This window comes from Ursus maritimus, unplaced genomic scaffold (assembly GCF_017311325.1).
Source record: "Ursus maritimus isolate PB19 unplaced genomic scaffold, ASM1731132v1 scaffold_16, whole genome shotgun sequence".
NCBI lineage: Eukaryota > Metazoa > Chordata > Mammalia > Carnivora > Ursidae > Ursus > Ursus maritimus.
This window is the reverse complement of record NW_024424008.1, coordinates 15,881,095-15,894,932: the sequence shown is the minus strand read 5'-3', so window position 1 is coordinate 15,894,932 and position 13,838 is coordinate 15,881,095. Positions and strand designations below refer to the sequence as shown.

Sequence of the window (13,838 nt, the reverse complement as noted above, 5' to 3'; positions counted from 1 at the left end):
CACAGATATCACGGGATTATGCAGGCTAAATACCAAACTGCCTTACCATTTGTTCCTATATTGAATCCCATTCACAGAAGACAAAGCCATTCTCCAAAAGTTTAAACTGTACTTGTACTCACATATTTGCTAAAACTCACTCATTCTGAAGCCTTAATCATTAGCCCCACAACTATGTGATAGACAAAATATCCCTTACTATAACCCTGATCATCTACCTGAACCAGAAAAAAGACTTAACCACAAATTTAAACATGAGAAAAAAAGAAGAGCACAGAAAAAGAAAGCTTTAAAACGATGCTTAACTTCCCAGACCTCACAATTTTGTCTTAAACATGCTTGATTTACCTTTAGATGAGTGAAGACAAATAGAGGTTAAAACAGCTTTTTTAACATTTGTAATGACATCTGTAATCATTTGTAAGTGAAAACTTCCGAATACCTTATTTAAAATACAGCTTTTATTATAAAAGGGGCCCAATCTCAGCGAATCTGGTAATCAAGGTGTTTGTATAGCCTGAGATACCTTATAATTGCCTTGGCTTCAAGTTTAAATAAGGGCCAACATCAAAAGGAGAGAAATCAAATCCTTGGCCAGGATACTGGATTTAAGAAAATCATTAAATACTCTCCGTAAAGTAATTGCTTCTTCTTTCTCTCAGTTTCCTCATGGTAAAATTTGGGATTTGTGCCATAAATATTAAGACTAATACATACATACTTAATATATATTCGCTGTATCTTTTCATTGGGAAAGCTTTCCAAACCCAACATACTAGAAGGGGTAGTCCTCTTGTAACACTCTCTAGAACACTCTGTACTTCTTAGTAGCAGTTAGCTACTTCTTATCACAGTTGAAAGAATTTTTTGTATATTTCTTTTACATTTATCTTCCCCCTTCACTGTAATGTCCAAGTACATCTTGTTCCTGCACCACTGTATTTCTGACACATTGTAGGCAATCTGTAATATTTGAAATGAAGGTAGGAAAGCAAGAAGACTTGGTAAATACAGTTAGACTAACACTGGATGGGCTCCAAATGGAACGATGAGCACACTCTGAAATTCAGTCTGATCCTGATTAACTCAGCGTACCCTGTGCTTGAGAATTTCTGAGACACAGGTCTGAAACAAAAAAGGTCCCACGTCTACTTTCTGCAAGTTTTAGAAATCCGAATGACCAGAACAAACCTTCTTACTGCCAATAGATACAAAGGTATCCTTTGAAGCAACTCCCAAACTGGACAAATCACAATCCAAACTGCCAAGATCTAGCTAGAATCAAGAAACCAGTGCAACCTGACACATGTAATAAGTCAAAAGACTATACAAAATAAATGGTAATAAGTTGAAAACACTGTAAATTCATCATTCTTATAAAAGAACCCTGCTCAAATCTAATGAAACTTGATCTAGCATTCCTCCTTCTTTTCACTTTTTTTCCCACACATAAACTCATTTTACTGAATATTTTCCAGAGCAGCTAAACGCAGAATTACTTAAAATCTGCTTTCATTCACTTCAATTATTAATTCTCTTCAGGTATAATTATGAGGAAAGAGAGCATCATATATAGTTTGTAATATCAACGGACAATACTAATTTGATTCACCAATAAATCAGGCTCATTAATGAATACTTTTTAACTATACTTCTTGTTTCCCAAGATGAAACAGACTTATATTAAACATGAAGGAAAAAATATACCCACAAAAATCTCAAATGACAACACTCTTTGACAGGAGATCAATTAGTAGGAAAAAAGCTAAGATGAGTATTAAACAAAAGGACAGTTTTAAAGTTTGACCTCGTATTAGCAGAGATTCAAACAAATCTTTAATATGGTACTATGCTATAATCAAATATTTTAAGACCCCTAATCATCAAAGTATCAACTAACATTACACATTACTATGTGGCTAGTACAGTCCTCAGGGATATAAACATACTTCCCATCACTATACCATATAAGTAATGCAAGAAATTGTACCAACATGTTTTGAAAAGACTCTCCAAAAACTTTGTATTTAGCTCTTTGTTAAGCAGTCACTTCAATTAATTCTCCTTCCCTAATTACTACCTAGCACAGTACCTGTTAGATAGTCAATTAATATTTGATGAACAGATTATAAATTATAAATCTATTATCAAAGTCCTACCACATTTTTTATCCCATTTTTATGGGATATGTTTGTGCCTCTGCCTTTCAATCCAGGTTGTTGTCATAATCAATAAAAGCAATTACTTATACGTATATTGCTTATGCACAAATAGGAGGCAAGATATTTTTCCCTCAAAGTCAAAACTCATTAAAAGAGGAAGTCACCTCGTATTAGTTCACTCCTTAGAAATGTTCATTTTTTGACAATCTAATTGTCCCAATTTTAAGATATTCCTCAGAAACCAAGAGCTCTCAATTCTATATAACAAAACTTAGATTCAAAAATATAAAATAAATCATGTAATTGTATCTGGGTGGATGTAAATAAACAAAACGGGAAAATGGTAAAATATGCAATCAAACAAGCAACAGCCAGATCACTTAAGATTCTACACGCTTGCACATTAACTGAGATGGAAAACCACTGAAGAGTTCTGTCCAAAAGAATAACAAGTACTGATTTATATTTATATTTTTTTACAAATATGGAATAGGTATTTTTTACAAATATGGAATAGGTATTTTACTCCTATTTTTGGATGAGAATACTGAATTTCAAATATATTAAGAACCTTGTTCAAGGTCACAAAGCTAGTAAGCGGCAGCACTGAGATTCAAGCCTATGCTCTTCGCACCTCTCAATACCTCCCAAAACTCCCTGCTCAAGATTTCTCTGCAACATTCTCTTTTCAACCTCCTCATACATGTGACTGCTTCTTTCATTTTTTTCCTCTACTCCAAAAACAATCATTCCTCAGATGGTCTTCTCTTTCTAAACTCTCTCCCTTGTTGACCTAAGGACCTCTCTTCCTTGTTGATCTACCATAACTTCAACTTTCATCTCTATTCTTACGACATCTTAACTGAAATCTCTAGCTCCATCTTCTCTCTAGAATAGCAACTCTGCCGCTGTCTGCTGCTTCCTGGTCATTCTCCACTCATACGTTGCACTAGTAGCTAAAACTCAATACGCCCCCAAAGCAATCCAGCATATCTCAATGAAAATACTTTCTCCAAAGCACTACCTTCTACACATCCCAATAAACAAGGTTTAAAACTGTATAGTGTCATTTGATTCTTTTCCCCCTTAACAAGTGAATCACTAATTCTAGACAAACAATTCTATATACCACTGCCAGATTAAGTTTTCCAAAACAACCGCAAGCATACTACACCCTGTTAGCAACCTTTAGTGATCCCTACATCAAATCAAATAAAATCCAGATTCCATCTGCCATTCCTCAAAGCATACCATATCCTATTCTATCTGAATGTCTTAGTTTAAGCCATTCTTTTCCCTCATCCATCATCTATTTCTACCTTTCCAAATCCTACCTTTCTTTCAAGGCCACTAAAATGCCACCTTTCCCATTAAATTTCTTCCATTCAAATGTTTTCTGCCTCTGATCTCTCAAACCATTTTCTCTATACATTCCAGTATTTATCTCAATGAATTTATATTACAGTATACTACACACCTAATCTCCCCTCCTGTAATATAACTCAATGTAAGAAATATGTCCCATTCATTTATTTTATTCTTCACCACACCACATGGAACACAGCTGCTATAACAGCACCCTGCAAACAGCAGATGCAGTAAATAGCTGGTGAACAAACAGGGGACAAATATTCCAAATACTAATAGTTTAGGCTCAGACATTACAAAATCTAATCATCAAATTTCAGTATCCCCTCCATTAGTATATGTTTTTTCCTCAATATTTATCAGTAAGTAATTAAAAAATGTTTTAGTGTCCAAAGTTCAAGACGAATACAATTTTCTAAGTACTAAATAAGAGGTCTGGTTACTCAAAATAATCTGCATCACAGTGAATCAACTATAGAGTTGGCTATGAAGGCAATCTGATGAAAAATCTGTCACCACAGGGATTACCAGTATGGATCTGGCTCCCTCACTTCTCCAGGTGGGTTTCTCTCTCTACCAAAATATATTATTTCATTGAAGAGGATAAACTTTCCTAGATAGAGGACCACTCCTTTTGATGTAAAGAGAATTTTCTGGGGAAGATGCAAAAGTAAATAATGCTGACATTGAAATATGCACATTAAGGGTTTGAAGGTTATTTAAGTTTTATTTAAGTCAACCAAATATCTGTTTTAATAAGAATCTACTGACTCAGAAACATGCACAGTAATGGATCATAATTACTTAGATCCTGTATTCCAATATTTATTAATTTTTATCCCTGATGTATGATAACTGAAGAGGCAAACAATAGTAAAGCAGAAATGGCCAGCTACACAGAGACAGTTGCTACAGGAAAGGGTAAGTTGAGGAGTGTTTAGTAACTCTTCAACTTTCAACTGAAAATGATGTGCTAAAATTGCACTTTTGTACTCCACAGAGACCAGTCAACAAGAAGTCACATTTTAGAAACAAGTTCAACAAATCAAAATGTCATGTTGAAAATAGGAAAATTCATAATATAAGTGCTTATTTTTTAAAAAGACCAAATGATCATTATATCTCCAAAGTTATAATAACAAATTATGTAAAAAAAATCATTTATTTATTGAATAGACAGGTAAAGGGAGTCCCTTACCTCTGTCCCCTAAACTAGGCTTCAGACAAAACTTAGAAGGATTAGTCTATATGTTTACAAATTCCATGATCTCTGAAGGTCAAATAATCTGAACAGCTACTCTCAGCCTCAGCCGTTTGTATTCCGCCACGACTTCAGTCTCTTTTTCTCTTTTTTTAAGTAAAAACGGAAACAAAGGGCCTATTATCAAGAACTTCGAAGAAAAGTCTCATGGGACTCCTGGGTGGCTCAGTCCGTTAAGCATCTGCCTTGGGCTCAGGTCATGATCCCAGAGCCCTGAGATCCAAGCCCTGCATCAATCTGGCTCCCTGCTCAGCAGGGAGTCTGCTTCTCCCTTTGCCTGTTGTTTCCCCTGCTTGTGCTCTCGCTCTCGCTCTCTCTGACAAATAAATAAATAAAATCTTAAAAAAAAAAAAACAACCTTTGAAAAATCTCATTGCTGATCTCCTTTGCTCTAGAAAACCTGCTCAACCACTGCCCTTACAAGCTCTATCTACACTATGCACCAGAAGCACTTTACATGTTATGCCTCATTTAATCTTCACAAAGTTCTCCCAAGGGAAAATTTACCATTTCTCCAATACGGCAGACACAGAAATTGAGGCTTAGAGTGGTTGGGTAATTTGTCTGAGGTTACCCGACTAGTAAGGAGTGAGCTACAATTCTAACATGGGCAATTTGATCCAGAGTCCAGGATCCTGCCTGTAAGCCACACTAAAATACAAAAATCTGAACAGCTTCCTGCAAGTGTAGTCAAGCTTTGGAAATTTTCTAGAATTACCATTTTTTCTATAAAATAAAACTGTGTGAGAACATTTAAAAAAAAAAAAAAGAACTTAGTCCACCTTAATGAACAGATTTCTCCCGTCAGTGGTTTCCAAGCGTTTTGCAACCAACTAGAGCCTGCCCATAAATTGTTTTTTTTTTTATTTCTAGGAATTCCAACTCCTGCTTAAGTGTTTATTCAGTATAGAGGTGATGAACTGAGAATCGGTTAGATTATATCGCTCAAAGGGAATCAATATTCTGTAAATATTTTTGTATTCTGAAGAGGGGTATAAACATGAAAAGGCAGGTTTTTACATCATTCCTTCCCAAAAGTGCAAAAGGTTCTATTTTGCAGTCAGATACCTGTAAATGCCAGTACCCTAATCTGGAGGTCCTAAAGAAAGTCACCGAGGAAAAGCATAATTAAGAAAGGTCTTAGAACCACCTGAGTGAGTTAAGTGAGCAAGTCTTCCTTTTTAAAGAAGGGACCTAAGAACTTGAACAACACAGAATCCATCCCCCTAAATGGGCAAGTGTGTATTCTAAATTTGTATTCTAAATTACGGAGGGCACTAGCTTTCTTTAATTTTAGTGACAGCCTAGGGTTTAAACAGTTTAACAACTGTCTCCTGTGTGTGTGTGTGTATATGTGTGTGTGTGTGTGTGTGGAAAGGGGTACCACTTGTTGTGAGGTGTGTGGTAATAACAAATAGTAATAACAAACATTCAAGAAATGAAATATAACTTCTTGAAATACATTTTTGGTACACGCATAAATTGTTAGCATATATTACAGTACATGTAGGATTCTTTAAAAAAATACATGAAGTGAATTGATGATGAGGATTGATGTTTTTTAAAAACTATAAAAACACAAAGATTCACTATTAAAAAGAATAGTCCACATACATTTCAACATGGTTTAAGCATTAGAAGGTGAATACTGACTAAGAACTGTAGATATCAAGAGAGAAAAGAAGCAAGAGAGCAGTAAATCTGAAAGGAATAAAAGGAATCAGTTTAGCACAACACATATGGTAATATTACAAAGAAACCAGAGAGACTAAACCCAGTTTATAGGCTCCAGAAAACACTCTTGATTAAAATTTCCCCAAAACCAGCTTCCCTTCAAAATTTCTCCTTTTCTATCAATGATGGCAACAGCATCAATCAGATTTAAAGTCCTAGAAGCAGAAACAAGTCCTCACACTACCCCAATGCTCAGTCTCTAAGTCCTATTCATTCTTCCTATGAAATACCTATCCTATGAAATGCCTCTCGTGTAAAAATGCCTCTAAAGCTGCCCTTCCATTCTCTTGCACTGCCGAATACCTCCTTACTCCTGAACTATTCATGAGTTCATTCATTCACATTTGCACTCATTTCAGACACTTATTAAGCACTTAACGAAGTACTGTACTAATTCTGAATCCAAACTACCATCCTAACAAGACACAGAACATATGTACTGTTTTAATAACAGCAACGCTTTATTAGGGCCCTGCTATGTGATAGCTGCTACACACTACTATGCCACCTAAGTCCTCAAAACAGCCCCAAGAGATGAGTATAATTAATTTCTGCAAAGCAAGGAGACTAAGGCTCAAAGAGGTGAGGTAATTTTCCTAAAATTACATTGCAAGTAAGTTGCAGAGAGGGATTCCATGGAAACTGATTCTTTCTGCCCCTTAGTGAATCTCCTGCATCAACTCCTAAATATTCTTTTCCAATCCAGTACACCCAGTGCTACCAAATTCATCATCTCAAAGCACCATCTTGTACTTGTAACCCCGTTGCTCAAAAAGGAGCCTCTATGGCTCCTTTAGCCTGACCTCCACTATGATTCTGAGTCAAAAACAAAAAACAAAACAAAACAAAAAAACCTAGAACTGAATCCTGTCTCTCCCTTACTAGCTCTGAATCTTGGAAGTCACTTAATCTCTCTAGCCTTCAGCTTTCTCACCTATGAAATGTGGATAATAAGACGGAGTTGTGTAAGGATTAAACAAAATAAAATATGTAAAGGTCTAAGTTATGTAATTCAACAAATAGGAGTTGTTATAACTCATAACTCCTGTACACAAAACTTCTATTTTAGCCAACCAATATACATACTGCTTTTCTTACAAAATCACTTAGATTTCTGCCTCAATTCACATTATTCTCCCTCCTCCCCATTAAGAATAAGTATTCTACAAATGTCTCCTTACAAGAATCATATCTGTCCTTCCTTATCTTCATGGCCCAACTCAAATGCTACAGCCTTGCCTAACCATCCTCAATGAACTTTACATCTAACTTAAGTGTCACTGGGGTAAGAGGGAAGAAAAAAATGCCTAATTCTTCAAGATCTACTTTGAACCCAGAAAATATGTGATACATCTTCAATGCATTCTTTCACTTAATTCTCAGAGACGGACAAAGTAACATGGACAAACAGCTAGTAACTAATGGAGCTGAGATTCAAATTCAGATGTCCTTGATCACTTTTAAAGCCCACTTCTTCCCATACCACCTTTTTTCTTGCAACTGGAGGTTACACATTTAATCAACAACTATCCAACACTAACAAAGAGCACAGTGTTTCTATTTGCTCTAAGTAGCCCAGCCACAGATACAAACATAACTGAAACAAAACTGTCATGAAATAATGCTTATCCTTAGTATGTGCAAAGGACTCTCATTTTTTCTATTCTCTTCTATTTCACTTAAAATAAAACATTGTGGGGACGCCTGGGTGGCTCAGTCATTTAAGCACCCGACTTTCGATCTTGGCTCAGGTCTTCATCTCAGGGTCCTGGGATCAGCCCATGCTCAGCGCAGTGCCTGCTGAAGATTCCCTCTCTCCCTCTCCCTCTGCCCTCCATGCTCTCTTGAGGACTCTCTCTCTTAAAGGAAAGAAAAACAAATAAAGTAATAATAAAACCTTGGTCAGTTCCCATTAATTTTATTTTTTTTAAAGGCTTATTCATTTGAGAGAAAGAGCATGAGCAGGGGGTGGGGGAGCAGAGGGAGAGAGAAACTCAAGCCAACTCTGTACTGAGTGCAGAGCTGAACATGGGCTCGATCTCACAACCCTGAGATCGTGATCTGAGCCAAAACCAAGTGTCAGACACTTAACTGACTGGGCCACCCAGTCATCCCTCCCCCTCTCCCCCTGCCACTAATTTTATTTCACAACCCAAAGTCTAAAATACATAGCTATAAGGGGCACAAAGCCAAATACGATGAGAATTTATCCTCAAGAAGTATTTAGTTGGAGATATAACAGTGAATCGCAAACTTTTCCTGACCCCTAGCTCCACCCTACCTGTTGTAAAAGAAGAACCCCTGTTCCTATTGCTCCCTTGAACTTCTCTATCATGGAACATAACCAATAAATTGTCTAGGCTGTAGATATGACAAAAATCAGGTACTCAACAAACAGTTGTTAAATGAATGAATGAGACACAATAAGAGTACAGTTGATTTTCAGAGGGAGAAATTAGACAGCATAAACTTTCTCCCCACCTACATCATAATCCCCTAAGAGCAGGAACGATCTTTTTGTATTACTGAATATATCAAGAGCTCAATATTGTTTGTAAATGTTCTGTTTAAAAAATACTGAGCTATAGACTGGCCACAATTCATGTGGAAAAGTCAGATAAACATGGATCTTTGCCAAAGAAAATCAAGGGAGAAATGTCCAGCTCCAGTAACAATTTTATTATTAGCTTCTATTTTAGATCCTTCTTATTCAAATTGGGACTCTTGATCCAACAGCACCAATAAAGCCTGAGAGTTTGTCAGAAATGCAGAGTCCCAGGCCCCACCCAGACCTACTGAATCAGAAACTCATTTTCACATGATCCCATACTAAAACGTTTGAAAAGCATGGGTCTATACAATAAAAATGAAACTGATTTCTGCAAGCTCAGAGAGTTACCATCTTCTTTGTTATCTCTATAATAAACAATCAGACTTTTCAAGAAGTACCACAGATATGGCCATGACACACTTTCTGGCATATTAGGCTATAAATCCAAATTACTACTCAATGAGAGGTAAGAACTGTCCATCCATTGAATATTCAATGAAACCCTTAGGAAACATACAAAATATATGATCTCTGCCTTCTTAGGGCACACACTTAGGGCAAGAAAATAAGAGAATAAACTTCGATGGTCAAAGTAATAAATCTTTAATATCAAGGACAAGGTTATTGAAAAAAAAAAAGATGCTGATGAGAACATTTAAGAACAAACTTCTTTTGGGGCACCTGGCTGGCTTAGTAGAGCATGGGACCCTCGAGCTCAGGGTCGTGAGTTCAAGCCCCACCTTTAGCATGGAGCCTACTTTAAAAAAAAAAAAAAAAAAGAACAAATTTCTTTTAACAGTTCTCAGCGATACAGACACGTATTTACAAATATTCTCTACTTAACACTCCAAACTTAAATTGCTTAGGTGACCTAAAGTCAGATCTTTCAATCACCTTCACTGACTTGAGTCTAGAATCATCCTTGAAATCAGCACCCAAAATCTCAACCAGTAGTCTACTCTGTGCACCTGCAAGAACACTTGCAAAACCCTCAAGCCACAATACTATCATCCCAACTAAGACAAGATCTGAACCCACAGGGCTTCGCTGTCAAATATGCCCTTAAAAAAAAAAAAATGGAGGGGGAGTACAGAGGGACTTAAGATGAGGAAGGACAGCAGGGCATTTCTCATCGCCTCGCTGACCTACAAACTCCTCTCCTTCATAAGACAAGAGAGAGGGAAAGTACCTCAGTTCCCTTAATTCAAAATTTTAAGTGTCCTAACTTAATCTTGAAGTTGGGAGCCCACCCCTTCACATCCACAGGCATTCGGATGACAGCTTAACCTCAAATTCCCCTCCCCCTTCTCCCGCCCAATGTAGCATGTTAGATATCCGCCCTTTCGACCTCCACCATCCCACCCACACCCCCCCCCCCCAAAACCCTCTGGTCCCTCCAAATGAGAACCCAACACAGAACGAGTCGAGTCGCCCAGGCCGCTCGGAAGCACGACTGCACTCCCTGGCCCATCCTCCACACTAAACTCGCCCTGGGAGGAGCTGATGGATCTCACCAAGTACAGGGGAGCGTAGATCTTCAGGGACTCCTCCAGGGCGCCCCTGGTGATCTGCACGAAAGAGACCCCGCAGGAAGGGTGCCAAGTGTGGCCGATCTCGTAGCAGTTATGAGGGATGGACTTGCTGAGAGCCGCCATGACGGGAGCCGCGCGGAGGGGAAGCGAGGGGTGCGCCGAAGCTCCGGAAGGAGCGGGGCCCCAGGGAGCAGAGCAAGCGCCCAACCGCAGCCGGCGCGCCCGGCCCGCCGCTTAAGGTGCAGAATGGAGGGGAAAGGTCACGCGAGCAGGGTTACTCTGGGCCAAAGTCCTCGGATGTTGAGCCCTCGGCGTATCGCAGCTCGAGGGGGCGGGGCGCGCACCGAGAAGGCGGGGAGAGGAGGAGCGTGCGCGCGCCCGGAGCCCGGAGCCGCGGGGGGAGCGGAAGGGGTGAGAGCGTGGCTCGGGGACGCGCCTGTCTCCCCACCGCCCATGTCAGCCCCTAGGTGGAGGGCGAGCCCTGCAGCGGGTACGCAATGGTAGGTGAATTGGGTCACATTGTACTCCAGTCTCTGTCCTCGCGAAGTCCTGCCCAATAGAACAGAGGGCAGTGGAAGAAGGGGATGAAATATCTTCGTTGGGAGCTGGGGGAGGAAGACCGTGGCCAGAAGAGAGTCTGGACAACCGTCCTCCTCAGAACTGCCAGCTCTTCCCTTCTCTAGAGTGCACGGTAATAAATGGCTAAGGCTGCCCGCTGGTAGCGACCGCACTGCTCCCGACTGCTGAGCTTTCGAAGTTCTGTGGTGTCTGAGAAGCTTGAAAAATCTTTTAGCCAAGTGTATACACTTCCGGTGTGGTGAACGGGATCATCCTTCCAAATCCTGGGCCCCTGAGCGGTTCTTTCTACGGTATCCGTGACAAGTGCTTATCTGCCAAATGGTGCACACAGTAGAGGGGGCAATGGTCTTAGAACTCACACCTGATAGACAGTTGGACCATCGGTTGGCGTAACAACGGACCTGTGTGACCTAAGAATCATTTAACCCCTCTAAATGTCAGTTTCCTCACCTATAATAATCCGGTGTCTTTGGAATTCTAAATTCTATAGTTTCTTAAAGCAGGAGCTTACTACCTTTAGAGGAATCCCGTTCTAATCTAGCCTTCATTCATTCCACAAAGTTTTACTGAGCATATACCATTTTTCCAAGCACTGTTCTAAACTCTGTAGATTCGGATGTGAGCAGGAGAGTCAAGGTTTTGGCCCGCGCCTCCTCCTCCTCCCACTCCCACGGAGCCTCCCTGCTGCTGCAGCCGCTCGCATTGTGGTTTCTGGCGTTACTAATAAATGATGTCAAAGAAGTTATTAATGATAAGAAAGTAAGGCAATCTTCTACACAGGAGGAGATCAAAAAAAAAAAACAGTTCTCTTCTGTTTAAGCAAAGACAAAAGAAAGAATTGTAGAGAAAGCAAAGCAGAACTTGGTGGGTGACACTAACGATACTGTAGAAAACCCCCACGCATCTTTTGTGAAGTTGCTATCTCTGAATGATTGTCAATTTGCTTCATACGATACCACATTCACCACAAGAGCTGGAAAGAAGACCTGGTATTTAAATTCTGGGGTCCTGAAAGTGCACCTTCGCAAAGGGAGATAATTTATGCTAGCTCTAAAGATGCCATTAAAAAGAAATTCACAGGTATTAAACATAAGTGGCAAGTAAATGGTATGGACAATATTAAGGACTATTCCTCACTTGGAGAGAAACTGAGAGGCAACACAGTAGTCTCACTTGAAGGAAAACCCTTATAAAATGACGGTGAAATGCCATCTGGATGTTCAGGAACTTCTATGTCTCCAGGTCAGTCAATAGGAATAGTGTTAGGTTTTGTTCTGTTTCTTCCCCTTCTCAGTGGGCCCGTCTAAACCAATGAAGGAAGGAAGTATCATTCATTTAAGCAGCCTATCAGTGATTGCTATTAAGCTGTTTCAAACTGTTACTTTTACGTAGAACCCAAGGACTGCCTTCCCATCATATTTTAGCCAAAACAACTAGCTATATGCCTCCCTTGCAGCAAGCACTACAATGAATGTCATTGTCAATGTGAATAACTTAGAATACTGCAAACGGTAAGCTAATTGAATGCACTGGAAGTATTATCCATTTGTCAGAGGGTAAACTTTATTCAGTATTATTTATAGTTGCACTTGATTGCAGTTCTGTGAGGCTCCAGCATTCATATACCTCACCTTCCTTTGCAGTTCTATTTTTATGACATAGCAGGATGGATATAACATTGATATGCATTGAAGGTATTTTTTTTTGTGATGAATTTAACACCCCACTCCCAAGAGGAATACCAATTAAGTTGTGTTAACTGGGTCATCAACTTATCCTGGTACCCACTGTTCATCCTTCTTAAAAGAAATAGCTGTTATTACTGCCTTTTTGTTTTCCATTAAGTGTACAGTACTGAATAAGGGTAACAGTTTTATTTATCATGTGAGTCTTACAACACTAAAGATATTTTGAATATCATCATGATGGCAATTTCTATATAAAAGAACCTCAAATGGAACATTAAGACCAAACTCCCCATCATCACAAAAATGGCCATACTACAATAAAAAATTAAAGCATATCACAAAAGAAAGGGGAGTAAATTTTCTATTTTCATAAAGCTAGCACTCTAGAGGGGAAGATGAGAAATAGGCAAGAAGACTAAACAAGATAATGTGTATGACTGGTGTAATAATAATATAAGACAGTATATCTAAATAAGATAATATAAGATAATCAAAGGAAAATCAGAGAGGAGTGGTCATTGATGAAAAGCCCAAAATAACAGTAGTAAAAGCTAAAAGCTTCTCTATCTCTCAGGTAAACATAAGCAGTCCTAGACTAAGACAGTAGCTCCATAACCATCAGGGATCTCAGACTCCTGACATGTTGTTCTGCCAAATTTACCTGTGCTTTCCAGCCTGACTTACAAGTTGGCTGCTCCATCTTGAGCCATGACATCCACATGCCAACCAGGAAGGCCAGCAAAACATAGTTCCCCTCTTTAAAAAAAAAAAAAACTTAGCAGAAGACCTATGCAAATTACTTCTCCTTACATCCCATTGGCCAAAGCTTAGACACATGGCCACACTAAGTTGAAAGAGAAGCTGGCAAATGAGGCTTTTTCTATTGGTTGAATAATGCCCTGCTAACACGTAGGGTTTTATGACTGAGCAAAATGGAAAGAACAGATACAGGGGACAACCAGC

At 39.0% G+C, this 13,838-nt stretch overlaps 1 protein-coding gene and 1 pseudogene across 2 annotated transcripts in view; one reads left to right on the top strand and one right to left on the bottom strand.

Annotated features, from left to right (window-relative positions):
- The window catches only part of TMEM135 (transmembrane protein 135), a 251,792-nt gene extending 240,813 nt beyond the window's left edge, over positions 1-10,979 (bottom strand). The window contains exon 1 of one of the 2 annotated variants that reach the window (XM_040630949.1): positions 10,591-10,979. In XM_040630949.1, coding sequence (XP_040486883.1) covers positions 10,591-10,731 — 141 coding nt within the window. In that variant the 5' untranslated portion in view covers positions 10,732-10,979. The remainder of the gene's footprint in view (positions 1-10,590) is intronic. The other variant, XM_008704430.2, reaches the window with a different exon arrangement.
- LOC103675376 lies at positions 10,855-12,755 on the top strand (annotated as a pseudogene).
- Positions 12,756-13,838: the final 1,083 nt, after the last annotated feature.